This window comes from Erinaceus europaeus, chromosome 1 (assembly GCF_950295315.1).
Source record: "Erinaceus europaeus chromosome 1, mEriEur2.1, whole genome shotgun sequence".
Lineage (NCBI taxonomy): Eukaryota > Metazoa > Chordata > Mammalia > Eulipotyphla > Erinaceidae > Erinaceus > Erinaceus europaeus.
The window spans coordinates 74,838,972-74,859,723 of NC_080162.1; the positions used below are offsets into that span (position 1 = coordinate 74,838,972).

The following is a 20,752-nucleotide window of genomic DNA, read 5'->3' on the forward strand; positions in this document are numbered from 1 at the left end:
CTTTACTAGTTTTTGCCTGAGTAGTAACAGCTAACATGCAGGTGGACGCATGGTATTATCTGGGGAGATGGTGTCATAGTTGGAAGTTTCCTTGTTCTTTATCCCTCTGGGAGTATGGACTAAAGATCTCTGTGGGGTGCAGAAGGTGGGAGGTCTGGCTTCTGTAATTGCTTTTCTGCGGGATATGGCCGTTGACAGGTGGATCCATACCCCCAGCCTTTTTCTATCTTTCCCTAGAGTCATAGACTTTTTTTTGTTGTTGTTAACCAGAGCACTGTTCAGCTCTGGTTTATGGTGGTTCGGGGGATTGAACCTGGGGCTTTGGAGCCTCAGGCATGAGAGAGTGTTTGCATAATGATTATGCTATCTACCCTCCGCCCCAAGTCATAGACTTCTATCCAGGCCTGTTAGTTCTATAATAGTAAAATCGTTTATAGAGTTCTATGAGTAAAATAAAGCAGAATTGAGTTTGTATTTCTTTGAAAAGAGTCCTATGAAATGAAAGAGAAACTCTAGAAAAATATATTTGCTTAAAGTTTCTGGACAGTGATAAATTAGAACAAGTGTCCCTGTGTCCTGTCCTGACATCTGAGTGCTTGGGCACTGAGGGATTGCCATTGGATTATGAATTGACCCAATTCTGGAAGCTTCATAGATCTGTCTCTGTAAACAGATCAGATTTCAACATAGAAGTTAGCAACCTTAAATGTGGAAACAAAAAGTCCATTAACTTTCTCAGACTTAAAGTTTGTGATTTTGATTAACAGTTAAAATTGCATGCTGGATTATAGTGTCTTTTACTGACTCCTGTTAATCCTTATGTAAAAAAAATATGTAGCTGTTTTCTCCCTGGGTAAGATGAAAATAACTAACTTGTGGTAATGTAACGGGATCTCTTACCCCTTGTGAAAGTAGGAGAGGGTGTTCTTAGGGAAATGGCACTGCCTGGCATGGGCCTATTTAAACTAACTACACTTCATTAGAAGTTTTATACCAATTGGTTTTAACATAGATTCTTCTCCCCTAGATGTAAGTTTAACAGATTTTTCTCCCCTAGATGTAGGCAAGGCACAGCTCATAAGCTGGATAGTGAGGTACATTTTCTTTTTAACCAGAGCACTGATCAGCTCTAGCTTATGGTGGTGCAGGGGATTGAACCTGGAACTTTGGAGCTTCAGGCATGAGAGTCTCTTTACATAACCATTATGCTATCTATCCCTGCCTGATAGTGAGGTACATTTGTTACACAGGTCTTTTTGCTTACACTGCTGGTCCACTGTTGTCGCATTAGAGTGCCCCCATTTGCTTCTTTCCCCTACTTCCTCTGAACCTTTATATATTGATATATAGTGTCGAGGCTACTTATTTTATTTTGACAATGAAGAAAGATTAGGAATCAATAGTGGCCAATTTCAGATGAATATGGAAATAGGTTACATTGCTGCTGCTGCTTCTTTTTAAGATTTCATTTATTCATGAAGAATGATAGGAAGAGAGAGAGAAGGAAAGAACCAGACATCACTCTGGTACATGTGCTGCTGGGGATTGAACTCAGGACCTCACACTTTAGTGTCTATAATTTTCCTTTTCCTTTTATCTTTCCCCCTAGAAACTGTCAGTATTCATCCTTGCCCAGGCCTGTCTGTCATTTAGCTATATCTCCACCAGAAAGCCTCTTTGGCCCTTCCTTCACTGTCCCCTTTCCTCACACTTCCACTGTCTCCTCAGTAATCCCTCAGTACAGCAAGGATGATCCTGAATCATAATTGTTTGTACCTCTTTTCTTTTGGTCAGCAGGGTAGTGTCTGGTGGATTTGGTGCTGTGTTGTTTCTTCCTCTCCCTGTTTATCAAATGAAAGGGTTGGCCCAGCAGTGGTAAAATAGTGCATGCTGGAGAGCCCATCCTAGAAACAAGAAGCAAAAGAAGACATTTGGCAAGATCTTTCAAATGGAAAAAAAGCATATTGTCAGCCATAGAGGCTAGCAGGACAGCTCCATAATTTATAAGAGCAAAACACTTTATAAGAACAAAAAATGTGAAGGGTTAAAACTGAACACTGCAGGTGGTTTCAGCAGCATGCTTTTGTGCAAAGTGGTTTTAGAAGGCTAAGCAGGGTAGCTGCATTTCTGTCTTTCTCCCCCCCCCCCCCCCCCCCCCCCCCGCCTTTAGCTGTCTTCATTACATTCCTGTCTGGGAAGTGTTCCCAGTGACCTGGATTAGGCATTAAGATCATGGGAATTCAAGATTTTCCCATGTCTTGATAATGTTTGTTCACAAGAATAGGAAAACTTTGCAGCAGGGAATTTTTTTTTTTTTTAATTTAATTAATTTATTTTAGCAGAGCACACTGCTCAGCTCTGGTGCCAGGGATTGAACCTCTTGCATCCAAGTCCTCTGCACAGCTGTGTGGTCCTTCTTCTTTTTTTAAAATTTATTTCTTTATTGGGGAATTAATGTTTTACATTCAACAGTAAATACAATAGTTTGTACATGCATAACATTCCCCAGTTTCCCATTTAACAATACAACCCCCACTATGTCATTTATCATCCTTCATGGACCTTTATTCTCCCCACCCACATATTTACTTGGGTGCAATATGCCAATTCCATTTCAGGTTCTACTTGTGTTTGCAGCAGGGAATTTTAACCACTATCAGTTACTGGGAAATCTTTCAGTAAGGGTCCTTAGAAATGTGGTCAAGGAGATGAAAAGTATCAATAGGTTAAAAGACAGTGAGTTTTTTTTTTTTAAGAGAAAGAAATGGAAAGGGAATGAGGGTAGAGAGGGAGAGAGAGAGAGACATCTGTAGCACTGTTTCTCCTCTCATGAAGCTGACTGGCAAGTGAGGGCTTGAACCTCGGTCCCTGTGCACAGTAAAGTGTGCTCTCAACCTAGTGCGCCTGGCCCCTACAGTGATATTTTATGATAAAGTACCTCAAAGCATTTGAAATTCCTTCTCATTTGTTTATGGAAAGCAGATAGAAAGGGAGCTCAGGTGACTTGCCTATTACACACACACACACACACACACACACACACACAATAGCACAGACAGGACTAGAATTCTGAACTTATATTTTAATTGGAGTTATTTTTGACTATAGGTAACAGAAAATGTAACTATAGTGGCTACACAAAAATGCATTATTGGGGGTGGGGAGGTAGTTTAGGGATAGAGTTTCCCTAATTACATTTATGAGGCCCTGGGTTTGATGCTTGGCACCACATGGGAGGCAACAACACAAAGGGTGAAACACTACAGTGGGACAGTACTTGCATTCTCTTCTCTCTCTCTCCCTCTCTCCCTCTCTCTCCCTCTCTCTCCCTCTCTCTCCCTCCTTCCCTCTCCCTTTCGTAAAACAATCAAGATAAAAAAATCGTACTAGGGAAGCTGCTTAGTGGTAGAATCCATGTGTGGATCCTAAATCCAATCCTTGGCACCACATTTAAATAAACACACACAGTATATATAATTATTCAAAGTGTAAGTTTGGAATTGCTTATTTTGATCATCAGTGATTAGCAATGTTAGGGGTAATGTCTGTTCTTTTTTTTAATATTTATTTATTCCTTTTTGTTGCCCTTGTTTTATTATTGTAGTTATTACTGATGTTGTTGTTGTTAGGATAGAGAGAAATGGAGAGAGGAGGGGAAGACAGAAGGGAGGAAAGACAGACACCTGCAGACCTGCTTCACTGCCTGTGAAGCGACTCCCCTGCAGGTGGGGAGCTGGGGGCTGGAACCGGGATCCTTACGCTTGTCCTTGCGCTTTGTGCCACCTGCGCTTAACCTGCTGCGCTACCACCCAGCTCCCTATGTCTGTTCTTTTGATCATCCTTTCATGTAAGCACAATGAATGCTATAACTTTGACCATTATTGTCTACTTTGAATGCAGGAAGAAGAAGAATAAACAGAAAAGACAGGGACACGGACAGTAACTGTATCAGGAAAGTAAGAGCTTGTCTACAAATCTCTTATTAGATTTGTAGACACATTTTTGCATAGAAAAACACAGGGAAAAAACTTTTTTTTTTAGAATGATTTTTTTCATTTATTCATTTTAATTTTTTGTATTGTTGTAGTTATTATTGTTGTTATTGATGTCATCATTGTTGGATAGGACAGAGAGAAAAGGAGAGAGGAGGGGAAGACAAAAAGGGGGAGAGAAAGATAGACACCTGCAGACCTGCTACACCACTTGTGAAGCGACTCCCCTGCAGGTGGGGAGCTGGGGGCTCAAACCAGGATCCTTACACCTGTCCTTGCGCTTTGCGCCACGTGTGCTTAACCCTCTGTGCTATCGCCCGACTCCCAAAATAACTTTTCTAACAACCCAAAACTTCATTTTTATTAGCCAGAAATTTCCTGTTACTATTCTAGTCTTGAAGTTTCTATCCAGATTCTGAGTAGATAGCTCAGTGGGTAGGTTGCATGTCTTGCCATACACATACCTAGCCTTGAATCCTGGTGCCACGTGGGAGTCTCACAGCATGGATGAAACTCTGGTATCTCTTTTTCTTTTTTCATTTTTTTAAAATTATCTTTATTTATTTATTTAGATAGAGGCAACCAGAAATCAAGAGGGGAGGGATGATGGAGAGACAGAGAGACACCTGCAGCCCTGCTTTACCACTTGTGAAGCTTTCCTCTTGCAGGTGGGGACTGGGGGCTTGAACCCAGGTCCTTGCACACTGTAACATGTGCACTCAGCCAGGTGCACCACCACCCGGCCCACACCTCCTGGGGTGGGGGCGGAGTTGGCCTGGGAGCAGTAAGATTACATATGCAAGAAGTCTTAGCTCGTAAGGGGTGAGTTTGGGCGAAGGAGTTGACTTCCATTGTAGTATGCTTTCTATTGATTTGGTAATGTTCAATAAAATAGGTATAATCAATAGCTTAAATCATGTTAATGTCAGTTTTCTTTCTTTTTTAATTTTTATTTTGTTGGTGGGAGTATTAATGATTTACAGTAAATAACAGTTGTTGGTACATATATAGCATTTCTCAGTTGTTGTGTCTTTTTTTCATTAGGAGTATAGTTCATATTGTATAATGTGATACAGTGTGTATAGGACCTTAACACCACCCAGATTTTGAGTAGTTCTTTGTGTCTAAGATGAGATACTCTCTTTTTTTTTTTAATGAAAACACAGATTAATCTTTGAAAATGAGTCAGGAAGGAACTCCAATATCATTAAATTCACATCTCATGGACTCAAGCAAGTCTGTAATATGAGTGATCCACTAACAATTTATTGAGTTAAACTGAGTAATGAAAGAAAATAATGGGGGGGCTGGACTTACTTGCTAGAGAGCATGCCTTAGTGTGCATGTAGTCCTCAGTTTGAGTCCTGCTGCTACATAGGAGTGCTCATGGATGGTGGAGTGGTGGTCTATTGCTTTTCCTCTCTTTTTCGCTCAAAAAATAAATAGGAAAGAGTGAACGTTTTAGAATGAGCTTAATAAAGAATTTTGTTGAAGTTTCTATCCAGATTCTGAGTAGATAGCTCAGTGGGTAGGGTGCATGTCTTGCCATACACATACCTAATCTTGAATCCTGGTGCACATGGGAGTCTCACAACATGGAATGAAACTCTGTTGTCTCTTTTTCTATTTAAATGGGGGTGGGGGGGGGTTGACCTGGGAGCAGTAAAATTGCACATGTAGGAAGTCTTAGTGAATCTACTTGGAAATAGTGTGATTTTTCTATGCAAATCGAGAGCTCATCTACATCAATAGGTTCTCTCATTTGTAGTACCAGGGTGTTGTGGATGCATGATCCCACTACTTGGGTGCTATTTTTAATTTAATTTTTTTATATATTTATTTTCCCTTTTGTTGTTACAGTTATTATTGTTGTTGTTAGTGATGTCATTGTTGGATAGGACAGAGAGAAATGGAGAGAGGAGGGGAAGACGGGGAGAGAAAGACATCTGCAGACCTGCTTCACAACCGGTGAAGCAACGCCCCTGCAGGTGGGGAGCCGGGGGCTTGAACTGGGATCCTTAAGCTGGTCCTTGTTGCGCCACGTGCTCTTTAACCCATTGAGCTACCGCCCAACTCTCTAATTTTTTTATTTTGAATAGAGTCAGATAAGATAGAGATAGAGAAGAAGGGAGAAATGCCACAGAAATGGTCTATCATCTGTAGAGCTTTCCCCTCCACTGTGGTGCCCCACAAGTTCCAGTCAGGGCTTGAATTGGCATTCTTGTATGGTAAGGTGTATGTCCTACTGGGTGACCTAGCTCCTGGCCCCTAGTATATGTGTCTAATCAGCTGTGGTTGTGGTGTGGGGGCTTGAACCTGGGACTTCTGGAGCTTCAGGCATGAGAGTCCTTTGCATAACCATTATGCTATCTACCCTCTGCCTCAAGAATATCATCTTAAAGAATTTGTCCTTAGGGAAGAATTATAGAAATGCAAAGAAATATATAAGGATATTCTAGTAGTATCTGCATAGTGAAAATATTGGGGAAAATCCTAAAAATAGGAAATCAGGAAATTATGGTACAGCTATCATTTGATGGTATACCTATATTTATTGACATGGGAAGTGCTTAAAGTACATGAAGTAGATTAAAAGTACCAAAGAAAAACTCTGGAATATTGACATCATAGAATTTTTTCTTCTTCTTTTTTGATCCTCTCCAGGAATTCACTGCTCCAGACCAACTTTTCCAGATAGAAGTATGGTTAGAGGGAAATAAGGGAAGAAGAGAAAAAAAGACACTATAGGGTCAAGCCCCCGGCTCTCCTTGCAGCTGCAGAGGGGTTGCTTCACAAGTGATGAAGCAGGTCTACAGGTGTCTTTCTCTCTCCCTCTCTGTCTTCTCCTCTTTCAATAGCTCTCTGTCCTATCCAATTAAAAAAGGGGGGGAAATGCCTCTAGGAGCAGTGGATTCCTAGTGCTAGGGCACCAAGCCCCAGTGATAATCCTAGAGGGGGAAAAAAAAAGACACTATGGGACTGGATAGTAGTGTACCTGGTTAAGTGCACATGTTGCCATGCTTAAGGACACAGGTTCAAGCTCCTAGTCCCCACCTGCAGGGGAAAAGCTGTGAGCAGTGCTGCACATGCCTCTCTTTCCTTCTCTGTCTCCCTTCCTCTCAGTTTCTCTTTGTCGTATATTAAATTAAAGTTAAATATATATAAGAGAAGAAGACACTTCTACTGCACTGAAGCTAGCACATTGCACGACATTGTAGGTGCTCATTCAAATTTGCCTTATTCTAATCTTGAGTATTGTTAGGTTACTAAAAAGGGGGGAAATTTAGCCAATTTCAGTTTGATTTGAAAAGAATGGAATATTACTCTAAGAATGGTAATTTTCAGAATTGTAAATGTGGTAGTAAAAGCAAAGTACATTGCAGGGAATCAGTATCTTACATTATTATGCAACCAAGTTTCTGAGTCATTTCTTTCTTTAGAAGGTGGCCTGCTGAGAAAAGTGACACAAATACTGGAAAATACCTGTCCTTCTGTGCCAAGGTTGAGTGCAATGTCACAAGTTAAAACCTCTTATTCCTATGATGCTCCCACGGACTTCATCAACTTTACATCTTTGGATGATGAGGAAGATACTCAAAACATAGATTCTTGGTTTGGTAAGTGTTTGTTTTCTCTGGTTACTTTAGTAGTGATTTGTTTTATATTAAAAACATTTCAGAAGTATTGGTTAAAGGAGGTGCAGGAAAATCCTTAAAATACAATTTTCTTTTCATTTTTTTTATTATTATTTTACCAGAGTACTGCTCAGCTCTGGCTTCAGCGGTGTTCAGGACCTGAGACCATGAAACCTCATTATGCCATCTCTCCACCCCAAATACAATTTTCTGTCTCTCTTTTTTTCTTTATTGGGGATTAATGGTTTATAGTCAACAGTAAAATACAGTACTTTTTATTATTATTTTTTTATTTTCCCTTTTGTTGCCCTTGTTTTTCATTGTTGTTGTAGTTATTATTGTTGTTGATGTCATCGTTGTTGGATAGGAAAGAGAGAAATGGAGAGAGGAGGGGAAGACAGAGAGGGGGAGAGAAAGATAGACACCTGCAGACCTGCTTCACTGCTTGTGAAGCGACTCCCCTACAGGTGGGGAGCTGGGGGCTCGAACTGGGATCCTTCCACCGGTCCTTGCGCTTTGCACCATGTGCGCTTAACCCGCTGTGCTACCGCTCGACTCCCAATACAGTACTTTGTACATGTGTAACATTTCTCAGTTTTCCACATAACAATCAGCACTCCACTTAGGTCCTCTTCTGCCATCATGTTCAAGGACCTGAACACCTTCTCCCCCTACCCCAGAGTCCTTTACTTTGGTACAGTACACCAAATCAAGCCCAAGTTCTGCTTTGTGTTTTCCCTTCTGTTCTTATTTTTCTATTTTTTAAAAATATTTTATTTATTTATTATTGAATAAAAGCAGATAAATTGAGAGGGGAGGGAGGGAGAGAAACAGAGACACCTGCACCCCTGCTTCACCACTTGTGAAGCTTTCCCCCCTGCAGATGGGGGCCAGGGGCTTGAACCCAGATCCTTGTGCACTGTAATGTGTACATCTAACAAGGTGTGCCACCACCCAGCCCGTTCTTTTTTTTTTTAACTTCTGTTTATGAGTGAGATCATTCCATATTCATCCTCCTCTTTCTACCATATCTCATCTCACTACACATGATTCCTTTAAGCTCTTTCCAAGATGAAGTTAAGAAGGTGAAATCACTGGCTGGGATAGATAGCATAATGGTTATGCAAAGAGACTCGTGCCTGAGGCACCAAAGCCCCAGGTTCAATCCCCCACACCACCATAAACCAAAGCTGAGCAGTGCTCTGGTTTAAAAAGAAAAAAAAAGCAAATTCATAATTTTTTTAAAAATATTTATTTATTCTTTTTTGTTGCCTTTGTTGTTTTATTGTTGTAGTTATTATGGTTGTTGTTGTTGTTGGATAGGACAGAGAGAAATGGAGAGAGGAAGGGAAGACGGGAGAGAAAGATAGACATCTGCAGACCTACTTCACTGCTTGTGAAGCAACTGCCCTGCAGGTGTGGAGCCGGGGGCTTAAATCGGGATCTTTACACCAGTCCTTGCGCTTTGTGCCACCAGTGTTTAACCCACTGCACTACTGCCCGACTACCAGAATTCATAATTTTTTTAAAAGATATTTATTCCCTTTTGTTGTACTTTTTGTTTTATTGTTGTTGTCGTTGTTGTTGGATAGGACAGAGAGAAATGGAGAGAGGAGGGGAGGACAGGGGGGGAGAGAAAGACACCTGCAGACCTGCTTTACTGCTTGTGAAGCTGGGGGCTGGAACCAGGATCCTTACGCTGGTCCTTGTGTTTTGCACCACGTGCCCTTAACCTGCTGCACTATGCCCAACTCCCGAATTCATAATTTTTAATAGCTGGGTAGTATTCCATTGTAACTTAGCCCGTTGTTGGACACTGAGGTTGCTTCCCATTTTTGGCTATTACAAATTGTGCTTCTATAACAAGAGAAAGAGGAGTCTCCTCTACTCACATCTTGATGGGAGGCTCACCTAGGCAGAAAGAGAGGATAATACTGTTATTCTTCACCTTAGTACTAATATATTACTCTCTAATTTTCTTTCATATAATCGTATATGTCATATACCTGCATCTTTAATTTTTTTTTTTTAATCATAGTTGCCATCAGAGTATGTACATACAGATTATTACTGCTGGGGCTTATTGCATTCCTTAGCTTTCTGTCAATAGTCTTGCTTTGTACTGACTTCTGGGCACAACAAAACCTTAAAGATAAAATTCCGTATGAGAACCTAGCTGCTTTCATCCTCCTACACTCCTCATTCCCTTCTCACCACCCCAGTTGAGAACTGAGTTAAGATGTCCTTTGTAAGTCCTACAGATCTTGGTGGCTACAGTGTTTTGAGAGGAACATGGTGTATTTAGTTGGCTGATAAGCCTAGTTCATGCTTGTATGGTCCTAAATGCTTATAAACAAAGATAAGGAGCTATTCATGTTGCAGAGTTTATACTTCTCCTTTTCTATGATACATTGTTCAGTGTTGCCAGTGTTTTAGTGATAAGTTTCATCGTCACTGTCTCTGGTATATAATGTGTATTCATTTCCTTTTGATCTTTAGAGCTGTATTTGTACTTGCCATATGAGTTAAAAGTAGATAAGGCTTTAGGTTCTATTTTAAGGACGTAGCCCTGATTTATATTGGCTGATTGTTAGATGATGATCTTACTTTTCAGATGAGAAGGCCAATCTGGAGAATAAGTTTCCTGGGAAGAATGTGACAGGAGTGCTTTTTCAGGACACAACGTCTTCAAGAAATGGAAATCTTCAACAAGGTCTTGTTATGCCTTTAAAATCAGGTAAGAAAGAACATTTTAGAAAAATGCTTCTTAGCCAAATGATGGAACCTTGTATTAGGAGTCTAGGGAGTCGGGCAGTAGCGCAGCATGTTACACAGGTGGCTAAAAGCGCGAGGACCAGCATAAGGAGACAGAGACTTGGGAAGATAAATGCTGTATTCCTTGTTTTATTGTCAAAGTAATCTAATTCATGACATGAAGCTAATGATGTGCTATACTTTTTTTTTTTTTAATCTTTCAGAAATTAAGCTAACCTAGAATTTTATTGTCAGATGTTGCATTATTTTATTTTATTTTTTTTTGTATAAGACAATATAGCCTAACCTGGGTCTAGGTGATAAAACATCAGGAAAAAAGAATGTACAACTTGCCATTCTACAAGAATTGAGTAGTATGTCTGATTTTTTTTTTTTAAACAGAATTGACATCTAAACTGGAGGTTGCTAAATCTGCAGAATATAGTCTATTTGATTTAATTAAAAGACATATTCTTGAAAATTATTCATTTTGAAATAACTATTTGTAATTCACTTAAGTGTATTATTATTATTTTCTTAATATTGACAGTTAATTTAAGGCATTTGAAAAATCAGTTATCAGTAAATAGTTGGGTCAGCCATACCATCTATACTAGAGGTGTCGTACCAGAGAAAATGTCAGTATTTTTCTGTGAACTGAACTTGTTTGTACAGTCTGATATACTAGGCCAATTCTCAAATAATTCATGAGTATAGACGATATCTGTTGGACTTGACCTGGAAAAGGACCCTGAACTTTTATATCCATCTTTCTTGCACAAGGGAGTACAAATATATGACATTTCTTTTTTTTTTTTTAATATTTATTTTCCCTTTTGTTGCCCTTGTTTTATTGTTGTAGTTGTTGTTATTGCTGTTATTGATGTTGTCATTGTTAGATAGGACAGAGAGAAATGGAGAGAGGAGGGGAAGACAGAGAGAGAGAGAAAGATAGATACCTGCAGACCTGCTTCACCACCTGTGAAGTGACTCCCCTGCAGGTGGGGAGCCGGGGGCTCGAACCGGGATCCTGATGCCAATCCATGTGCTTTGTGCCACCTGTGCTTAACCTGCTGTGCTTCTGCCCGACTCCCCTATGTGATATGTTTCTTTTGGTGTACTTGGAATACTTGTGGCCTAGGACACTAGTTTGCAAGTGAATTTCATTGAGTATGGAAGATTTTCTGATGTGATGGTATTTGTGCTCTTTTTGAATAGAAAGGGTGTATAGTGAAGCTCCCCCATGAAAGTGGGGAGCAGGGGCTTAAACTCAGGTCCTTGCACATAGTAACTTCCTTTTTTTTCATCTTGGGCTGTTTTTCCTCTTTGTTTTTTTCTTTCTTCTTTTTTTTTAAATAATTTATTTCTTTATTGGGGAATTAATGCTTTACATTCAACAGTAAATACAATAGTTTGTATATGCATAACATTCCCCAGATTCCCATTTATCAATACAACCCCCACTATGTCATTCATCATCTTTCATGGACCTGTATTCTCCCCCACCCACCCACCCCAGAGTCTTTTACTTTGGTGTAATACTCCAATTTGTTTTTTTCTTTCTTTCTCCCTTCCTTCCTCCCTTCCTTGGTCCCTCCCTCCCTCCCTCCCTCCCTTCCTTTCTTTCCCGGGCTAGCGTGGGGGCTCTTCCCGGGCACGTACTCTCTAGGTTGGGAAGTACTCGACTAGAGTCAGCCTGGTCTGCTACTGACTCAGCAACTCGAGGGAGATGACTCATGAACCAAGCTCATGGTGGCAAGGTGATGCAATTCTTTTTTTTTTTTAATTATTATTATTATTATTTTTTTCCTCCTCCAGGGTTATTGGTGGGCTCGGTGCCTGCACCATGAATCCACCACTCCTGGAGGCCATTTTTTTCCCCCTTTTGTTGCCCTTGTAGCTTCACTGTGGTTATTATTATTGCCCTTGTTGACGCAATTCGTTGTTGGATAGGACAGAGAGAAATGGAGAGAGGAGGGGAAGACAGAGAAGGGGAGAGAAAGATAGACACCTGCAGACCTGCTTCACCGCCTGTGAAGCGACTCCCCTGCAGGTGGGGAGCCGGGGGCTCGAACCGGGATCCTTACGCCGGTTCCTGCGCTTTGCGCCACATGCGCTTAACCCACTGCGCCACCGCCCGACCCCCTATGCAATTCTTTATTGATCAGAGAGCCAAGGCTTTTAAAGGGCAGACCCAGAAGTGGCAAGTCTGAAATGGAAATGGCTAGGAAAGGGGCGGAGAAAGGCAGAAGGTGCTGGAAAGGTAGGAATTTCCTTAGCAACTGTTGCCAGGGTTTTAACTGGTAGGATTAATAATACCCTGTAGGCAGGGAGGGTCTTGAGGGTAGAAAGAAGATAGATCAAAGGAATGGAATGGGTGGGGTTTTTCAGGCAAAACAATGATTATGTAGATAGGCCATAGTATCAGGAATGCAGGGCGGAGCAGGGGGAGCTGGCTTAATGTTTTAAGGAATTCCAGGCTCCCGGAGGCAAAAAATGTAGGGTGTTTGTAAGGCTCCTCACAATTTTCCGACCTTCCTTCCTTCCTTCCTTCCTTCCTTCCTTCCTCCTCTCCAGGGTTACTTCTGAAGCTTGGTGCCTACACCACAAATCTACTGCTCCTGGGGGCTGTTTTTTCCCTTTTGTTTCCCTTGTTTATCATTGTTATGGTTATTGCTGGTGTTGTTGGATAGGAAAGAGAGAAATTGAGAGACAAGGGGAAGACAGAGAAAGGGAGAGAAAGACCTGCAGACCTGCTTCACCACCTGCAGTTGGGGAACTGGGGACTTGAACCAGGAACCTTAGACCGACCGCAGGTCCTTGTGCTTTGTGCCATGTGCACATAACCTGCTGTGCAACCACCCAGCCCCCGGGCTGTTTTTTTTTTTTTTTTATGAAGCCTTTATGTTCAAATACCATTTTCTTACTCCTATTTCTAGTTCCATTATATTAAATGATACTTTTTAACTTAGTGTTTTAAATTGATTTTTCAGATTATACTCTTAATAGCTTGATAATATGTTTGTATCAGCAGTATTTCCATTTTGGTTATGTAAAAAATTTCATACCTGGTCATTTAGCAATTTGGTTTTCTTTTTGTTGTCACAACCCTGGAGCACTTACAAATGAATGATCCTGACATCAAGGTCAAGTGGAGTCTCTGTTATTTAGACTTAATCTGTTAAAATGTTTTTAGTACTTCAGCTTGCTTCATGTTAGACTCTTGGAAGTTATGACTGACTGCTTTTTGAGGAAATATCTTACTGCTTTTGCTGCTGATCTCATACTTTCTTGTATTCTTTTGTTTATACTTCAATTTGTGGTATTTTCCTCAGTGAAATTCCTAAAAATTGCAGAGAGACACCTGACAGAACTCCCACCTTCTGCGACCCCAAAAGAATTTTAGTCCATACCCCTATAGAGGGAAAAATGAGAGGGGAAGATGACCAGAGGGCCCTGAACTCCCTACTCCATCAAGACCTGGAGAAAGAAGAAGGGAAAAAAAACGGAAGGACGTCTAGAAGTAGTATGAGGTGTAGGTGTGACTTAGAAGGGAAGAGAAGCAGGACCATAGGGGAAAAATGGCAGATACATATAGAAATATAGACAGGTAGCCATAAGAATAATAGTCAACCCATATCTGCAACCTTGGGAGAACGAACAGTGTACTGCAGGCTCCAGTGGAGGGAAAAGGGATATAGAACTCTTGGTGGTGGGAATGGTGAGGAAATATACCTGTTATCTTAATTATTTTGTAAAACAATATTAAGTGACTAATGCAATTAAAAGAAAGAGACATCTGAAACACTGCATCACTTGTGAAACTCCCCCATGCAGGTGTGGGTCAGGGACTTGCGCCCAGGTTCTTGTATATGGTGATGTGTACATTATTCAAGGTATAACATCACCTGCCCTCTCAATCAAATTAACTTTTGGATACTTGATTTTTCTGTTTTAGATTTCACCAAGGGTTCTGCTGCTTAGCCAGAATATATAAAATTTTAAATTGAGAGTATTGATCAACTGTGGCTTATGGTGGTATCAGGGATTGAACCTGGTATCTTGGATCCTCAGTCATGATTTTTTTTTTTAAATTTTTTTGCCTCCAGGGTTATCTCTGGGGCTTGGTGCCTGCACTACAAATCTGCTGCTCCTGGAGGCCAATTTTACCCTTTTGTTGCTGTTGTTGTTGTTGTTATTATTGTTATTGCTGCCATTGTTGTTGGATAGGACAGAGAAATCAAAAGAGGAGGGGAAGACAGGGGGAGAGAGATAGACAACTGTAGACCTGGTTCACTGTTCTTGAAGCAACTTCCCTGCAGGTGGGTGGGGGGGAGCCTTGAACCAGGCTCTTAGGTGCGGGTCCTTGCACTTTGTACCATGAGCACTTAACCAGCTACGCTACTGCCTGGCCTCCAGTCATGAACTTCTGTGCCTTTTCCTGGGCCTTAGAATTCTATCTATATATGCTATACCTAGTGTGCTACAACCCAGCCTTTCTCTAAGAAATCTGTTTTAAATAGTATTTGTTTATGTGTATCCATACATGTACTCACACATTATCTGTTGTCCATCTCCAACTTATTTCTTTGTAAAAATCTTTAATATTTATTTTTTCTTTTGTTGCCCTTGTTTTTTATTGTTGTTATTGATGCCATCGTTGTTAGATAGGACAGAGAGAAATGGAAAGAGGAGGGGAAGACGGGGAGAGAAAGACACCTGTAGACCTCCTTTACGTAAAGCCTGTGGAGAGAAAGACACCTGCAGACCTCCTTTACGTAAAGCCTGTGAAGTGACTCCCCTGCAGGTGTGGAGCCGGGGGCTGGAACCAGGATCCTTACGCTGGTCCTTGCACTTCTCACCATGTGCGCTTAATCCACTGCATTACCACCCGACTCTCCCTCCAACTTATTTCTTTGAAAGTTGGGTACTGACTAGTTTTTGCTCTCTTGCAGTTGATAACACTTATTACAAAGAAGAGGAAAAAGAAAACCTGGTGAACCAGTCTATTCCATCACCTGCTTGTACTTCCCTGAAAGTCAAGGGAACCACACCAAAAAGTACTCCATCCCAGCCTCAAAGGTAAGACTTTCAAGACAGAAGTGGTGGTGATATTAATAATAAACAAAGGTGGGTTACTGAGTGGAGCACCCATTACAAGTCCTATGCTATACTAGATGTTTTATGTTACCTTGATTTGATTTTCATAATATCTCTGAGTTGAAGGCAACATGCTTAATTTTTTCAAAGATATTTACTTCATGATAGAGAATAAAAGAGGCCAGAGTACCATTCCAGCAATTAGCATTGTCAGGGATTTAACCTGGGGACTAATGGGTGCAAGTCCTGTGGTCTGCCATAGAGCCGTCTTCCCTGCTGCAATACGCTTAATTTATAGACAACAGATGAAGAGATACTAGATTGCTAGAAGTAGGCAAGTTTATTTCAAAGCCAAGATTCAAACTCACTGCTTTGGTTTGAAAACCCTTGCTATTAGTACCATCACCATAATTACAATTACATTTACTTTAATATACACATAATTTTGCCTGTTCTCTGTCATATATGTATATAAATGAGAATGAGAGAGAAAACCAGAGCATTATCACATTGTGATACTGGTGGCACACTTGGTTAAACACACACATTACAGTGCACAAAGACACAGATTCAAGCTCCTGGTCCCTACCTTCAGGGGGGAAGCTTCACGAGTGGTGAAGTAGGGCTGCAGTGTCTCTCTGTCTCTTTCTCTATCTTCCCCTCCCCTCTCAACTCCTCTCTATCCGATAATAAAAAAACAAAATAAAGAGAAATAATTGCTTCCCTCCCCCTTTTCTTCCAGGTCCAGCACTCTCTTCCCCTCAAAGCCACACATAATCCTGTTACTACCTCCATATGTTCCTCTCCTTTTCCTCCTCTTTCTCTGGGTCTTGATGGAGCTGGAGTTCAAAGCCCTCTTATCCTTTTACTCCTGTCACTTCTCTCCCACTGGGAGTATAGATCAAAATTACTATTGGGGGGCAGAAGGTTGGAGTTCTAGCTTCTGTAATTGCTTCTCTGTTGGACGTGGGTATGGATCGGCTGCTCCATACCCCCAACCTGTTTCTGTCTTTCCCTAGTTGGGTAGAGCTCTGGAGAGGTGAGGTTCCAGGATACATGTGAGGTCATCTGCCCACAGTTGTCAGGATGGAATCCTGATAGCACCTGCAACTTGGTGTCTGGAGGGTGGCAGGACATTAAGTGAGACAAAATGGTTAATGAACAGGAACCAAAAAGTAGGAATAGGGCAGATGAGATTAGGGATCTGAGGATGGAAGAAAGCTAGGAAGCCCACTTTAGGCATGTTTCTAGGGGCCCATGATTATGATTGTTTTTGCTTGAGTTTGATAGCTAACATGAATTTGAATAAAAAATACTGTCTGAGAAAATGGTATCAGAGTAGAGAAAAGGGCTAGAGAGTTGGATTAGGGCAAAGAATATTTCCCACTCTTGAAAAAATTCTATGGATTTAAAAAAAAAATTAACTACCTCCATCCATCCAACCCAGGTCATATATATATATTTAGCACCAGAGCCTGTGTAACCTCTGAGTCTCTGTCGGTTTGTGCTCGCAGCTCCTGGTCACAGCTGGGAACAAACATTGTAGGCTGCATTCGTTTCAGGACCAGTCTTCTTCAGAGACTGGGGCAGTCCCCATCATCACTGTTTTATGGTGAGGCAAGGTCCTGGGAAGGCCCGCAAGAGGGCTTGTGCTGACTTTCCTGATGAAAATAACCGATAGAAAGTAACCTTAATTCTAAAGCTTCCACCACTGTAGTGGGACCTGTTTTTTTTTTTTTTTTTTTAATTTATTGATTGGACAGAGACAGCCAGAAATCGAGAGGTTAGGGGGAGATTGTGAGACAGAGAGACACCTACAGCCCTGCTTCACCACTCATAAAGCTTTCCCTCCTGCAGGTGGGGACCGGGGGCTTGAACCTGGGTCCTGGTGCATTATAACGTGTGCTCAACCAGGTGCGCCATCCCCCAGCCCCAGGACTAGTTTTATTTTATTATTGTTTTTTTTTAATTTTAAAATTTTTTAAAAAAATATATTTATTTTATTTATTCCCTTTTGTTGCCCTTGTTGTTTTATTGTTGTAGTTATTATTGTTGTCGTCATTGTTGGATAGGACATAGAGAAATGGAGAGAGGAGGGGAAGACAGAGAGGAGGAGAGAAAGACAAACACCTGCAGACCTGCTTCACCGCCTGTGAAGCGACTCCCCTGCAGGTGGGGAGCCGGGGTTCGAACCGGGATCCTTATGCCCATCCTTGTGCTTTGCGCCACCTGCGCTTAACCCGCTGCGCTACAGCCCGACTCCCTTTTTTTTTAAATTTTTTAAAAATATTTATTTATTCCCTTTTATTGCCCTTTTTATTGTTGTAGCTATTATTGTTGTTATTGATGTCATTGTTGGATAGGACAGAGAGAAATGGAGAGAGGAGGGGAAGGCAGAGAGGGGGAGAGAAAGATAGACACCTGCAGACCTGCTTTACCACTTGTGAAGCGACTCCCCTGCAGGTGGGGAGCTGGGGGCTCAAACTGGGATCCTTATCCAGTCCTTGCGCTTTGTGCCACTTGTGCTTAACCCGATGCACTACTGCCTGACTTCCCTCGGGACTAGTTTTAACCATGGTCACATATATGAAGAAAATGCTTTGCCTTTTAACATGGATGTCTCACTTGTATCTTCTTGCTTTTTCTTTGGAATTCTGGGTCTCTTCTATGTATGCATCACTTTAAAAGAATTTATGTAGAGTTTATTTTTAATTTTTTAAAATACATATTTTTAATTTATTAATTGCATAGAGAAATCGAGAGGGGGTGGGGAGATAGAGAGGGAAAGAAAAAGAGAGATAACCTGTCGTCCTACTTTACCACTTGTGAAGCTTTTCCACTGTAGGTGGGGACCAGGTCTTTGTGCACTGTAATGTGAGCTCTTATTCAGGTGTGCCATCCCCTGGCCCCTGTGTAGTTTTTATCTAGATTTTGCATGACACATCTCCTATACTTTATTTTTCATGATTTTCCTTCTAAATTTCCATTTCTGTAGTGGCATTGAATTCTGTTACTCTGTGAAACTGCCTATGTAGGAAATACTCTCAGGCAAAAAAAAAAGCACTACTAACTCAAAATTCTTATTCTTTATACTTGCTGTTTTTCAAGGAGAAAAAAAGCCCTCGTTTATAGCTGCTTTTGATCACTGTCCCGTTCCTCCAAATAGTCATATGTTTGTCTTTAATTTAACAAATCCATTCTTCATTACAAAAAATTTGAATATGTTTTCTTTCCAAACTAATATACTGTTGGGTTTTCAGAAAAGTCATGATGCATTTTTGTATAGAAAAACACATTGGGAGCCAGGTGGTGGTGCATCTGATTGAGCATGCATGTTATAATGCTCAGGGACCCAGGGTCACGCCCCCAGTCCCCACCCTCTGGGGGAAAGCTTTATGACTGGTGAAGCAGTGCTGCAGGTGTCTCTCAGTCTCTCTCCTGCTCTGTCTCCCTTTCCCTGTCAATTTCTGGCTGTTTATACAACAAATAAGCAAAGATAATAATAAAAATAAAAAAAGAAAAACACATCATAACTTTTCCAACAACTCAATATATTTATGAGTGGCATAAATGGGATGTATGATAAAGAAAAGTAGTGAATACTTTAAAAATCAATATAGTGCTTTTGTCAGTTTTTAGTTTTTCTTATCTTTGAAAAGATCTTTATTTATTGATAGAGACAACTAGAAATCAAGAGGCAAGGCAGTGATAGGGAGAGAGACACCTGTAACACTGCTTCACTTACAAAGCTTCCCCCCTACAGGTGGGGACCAGCGGCTCAAACCCAGATTCTATTTATTTATTTAAAAAAAAAAAAAGGAAACATTAACAAAACCGTAGGATAGGAGGGGTACACCTCCACACAATTCCCACCACTCGATCTATATATCCCATCCCCTCCCCTGATAGCTTTTCCATTCTTTATCCCTCTGGGAATATGTACCCAAGGTCATTGTGGGTTGCAGAAGGTGGAAGGTTTGGCTTCTGTAATTGCTTCCTGGCTGAACATGGGCGTTGACTGGTCGATCCATACTCCCAGTCTGCCTCTTTCCCTAGCAGGGTGGGTCTCTGGGGAATCGGAGCTCCAGGACACATTGTTGGGGTTGTCTGTCCAGGGAATTCTGGTTGGCATCATGCTGGCATCTGGAACCTGGTGGCTGAAAAGAGAGTTAACATACAAAGCCAAACAAATTGTTGAACAATTATGGACCTAAAGGCTGGAATAGTGCAGATGAAGTGTTGAGGGATACTTACTGCAGACTATTGTGTGTTTTTGCTTTAAGGTATATATTTTGCCCTCATTTGTGGATAAGTGTGAACATATGCTCTATCTCAGGGGACCTGGTCTATATCTAGGTTTTGGGACTTTGTAAGTAAACCACCTGGAATGGAATTAGAGAATACTATGAAAGGAAAGGTCTGATCCGAGTAATGAAGCTGAAGGGTTGTCGTTTCCACACCTGAAGTCTCTGGACACAGTCTGAAGTGAAGCATGCTGAGGTGGCACTCATTGTGTTGATTAGGTTGGGATTGGCGGATGCAATATTATTTGATATGAAATGAGAGAAGCATGCAGGAAAGTGAGCCCCACCCTGAGGTTCCAGGACTGGGGGAAGTATAGGCTCTATAGTGGAAATGTGAGGTTCCTGCTGTCTTAAGGTTCAAGAAGACAATGAATAGTTATTGTTATCATCACAGTATTTGGTAATTGGGTTAACTCTGAAAAGTCCCTTTGTTAGGGTTTGCTGTATAATACTCAGTATCTTGTATTGAACCCAGATTCTTGCACTTTATAACATGTATGCTCAACTAGGTGTGTCACCACCTGGCTCTATTTTTTTTTTTAATGTAATTTTCTAATTATTATTTATCTTCCCTTTTGTTGCCCCCCCCCTTTTTTGTGAGATAACCAATTTTATTTTATTTGAATTTTTTTTAAATGTCTTTATTGGGGAATTAATGTTTTACTTTCAACAGTAAATACAATAGTTTGTACATGCATAACATTCCCCAGTTTTCCATATAACAATACAACCCCCACTAGGTCCTCTCATCTTTCTCAGCTCTGTATTCTCCCCACCCACCCCAGAGTCTTTTACATTGGTGCAAGCCCCCCCCCTTTTATTGTTGTAGTTATTGTTGATGATGTCACCCTTGTTGGAGAGAACAGGGAGAAATAGAGAGAGAGGATGGGAGGACAGAGGGGGGAAGAAAGACAGACACCTGCAGATCTGCTTCACCAACTGTGAAGCGACTCCCTTGCACGTGAGC

At 41.0% G+C, this 20,752-nt stretch overlaps 1 protein-coding gene across 9 annotated transcripts in view; it reads left to right on the top strand.

The window, feature by feature from the left end:
- Window positions 1-20,752, top strand: part of TPX2 (TPX2 microtubule nucleation factor) — a 53,934-nt gene that overhangs the window by 5,304 nt on the left and 27,878 nt on the right. For 4 of the 9 annotated variants that reach the window (XM_060188110.1, XM_060188104.1, XM_060188157.1 and 1 more), the window contains 4 exons: window positions 6,657-6,692; window positions 7,433-7,609; window positions 10,242-10,364; window positions 15,337-15,463. In XM_060188110.1, coding sequence (XP_060044093.1) covers window positions 7,504-7,609; window positions 10,242-10,364; window positions 15,337-15,463 — 356 coding nt within the window. In that variant the 5' untranslated portion in view covers window positions 6,657-6,692; window positions 7,433-7,503. The remainder of the gene's footprint in view (window positions 1-6,656; window positions 6,693-7,432; window positions 7,610-10,241; window positions 10,365-15,336; window positions 15,464-20,752) is intronic. The other 5 variants (XM_060188117.1, XM_060188121.1, XM_060188140.1 and 2 more) reach the window with 3 other exon arrangements.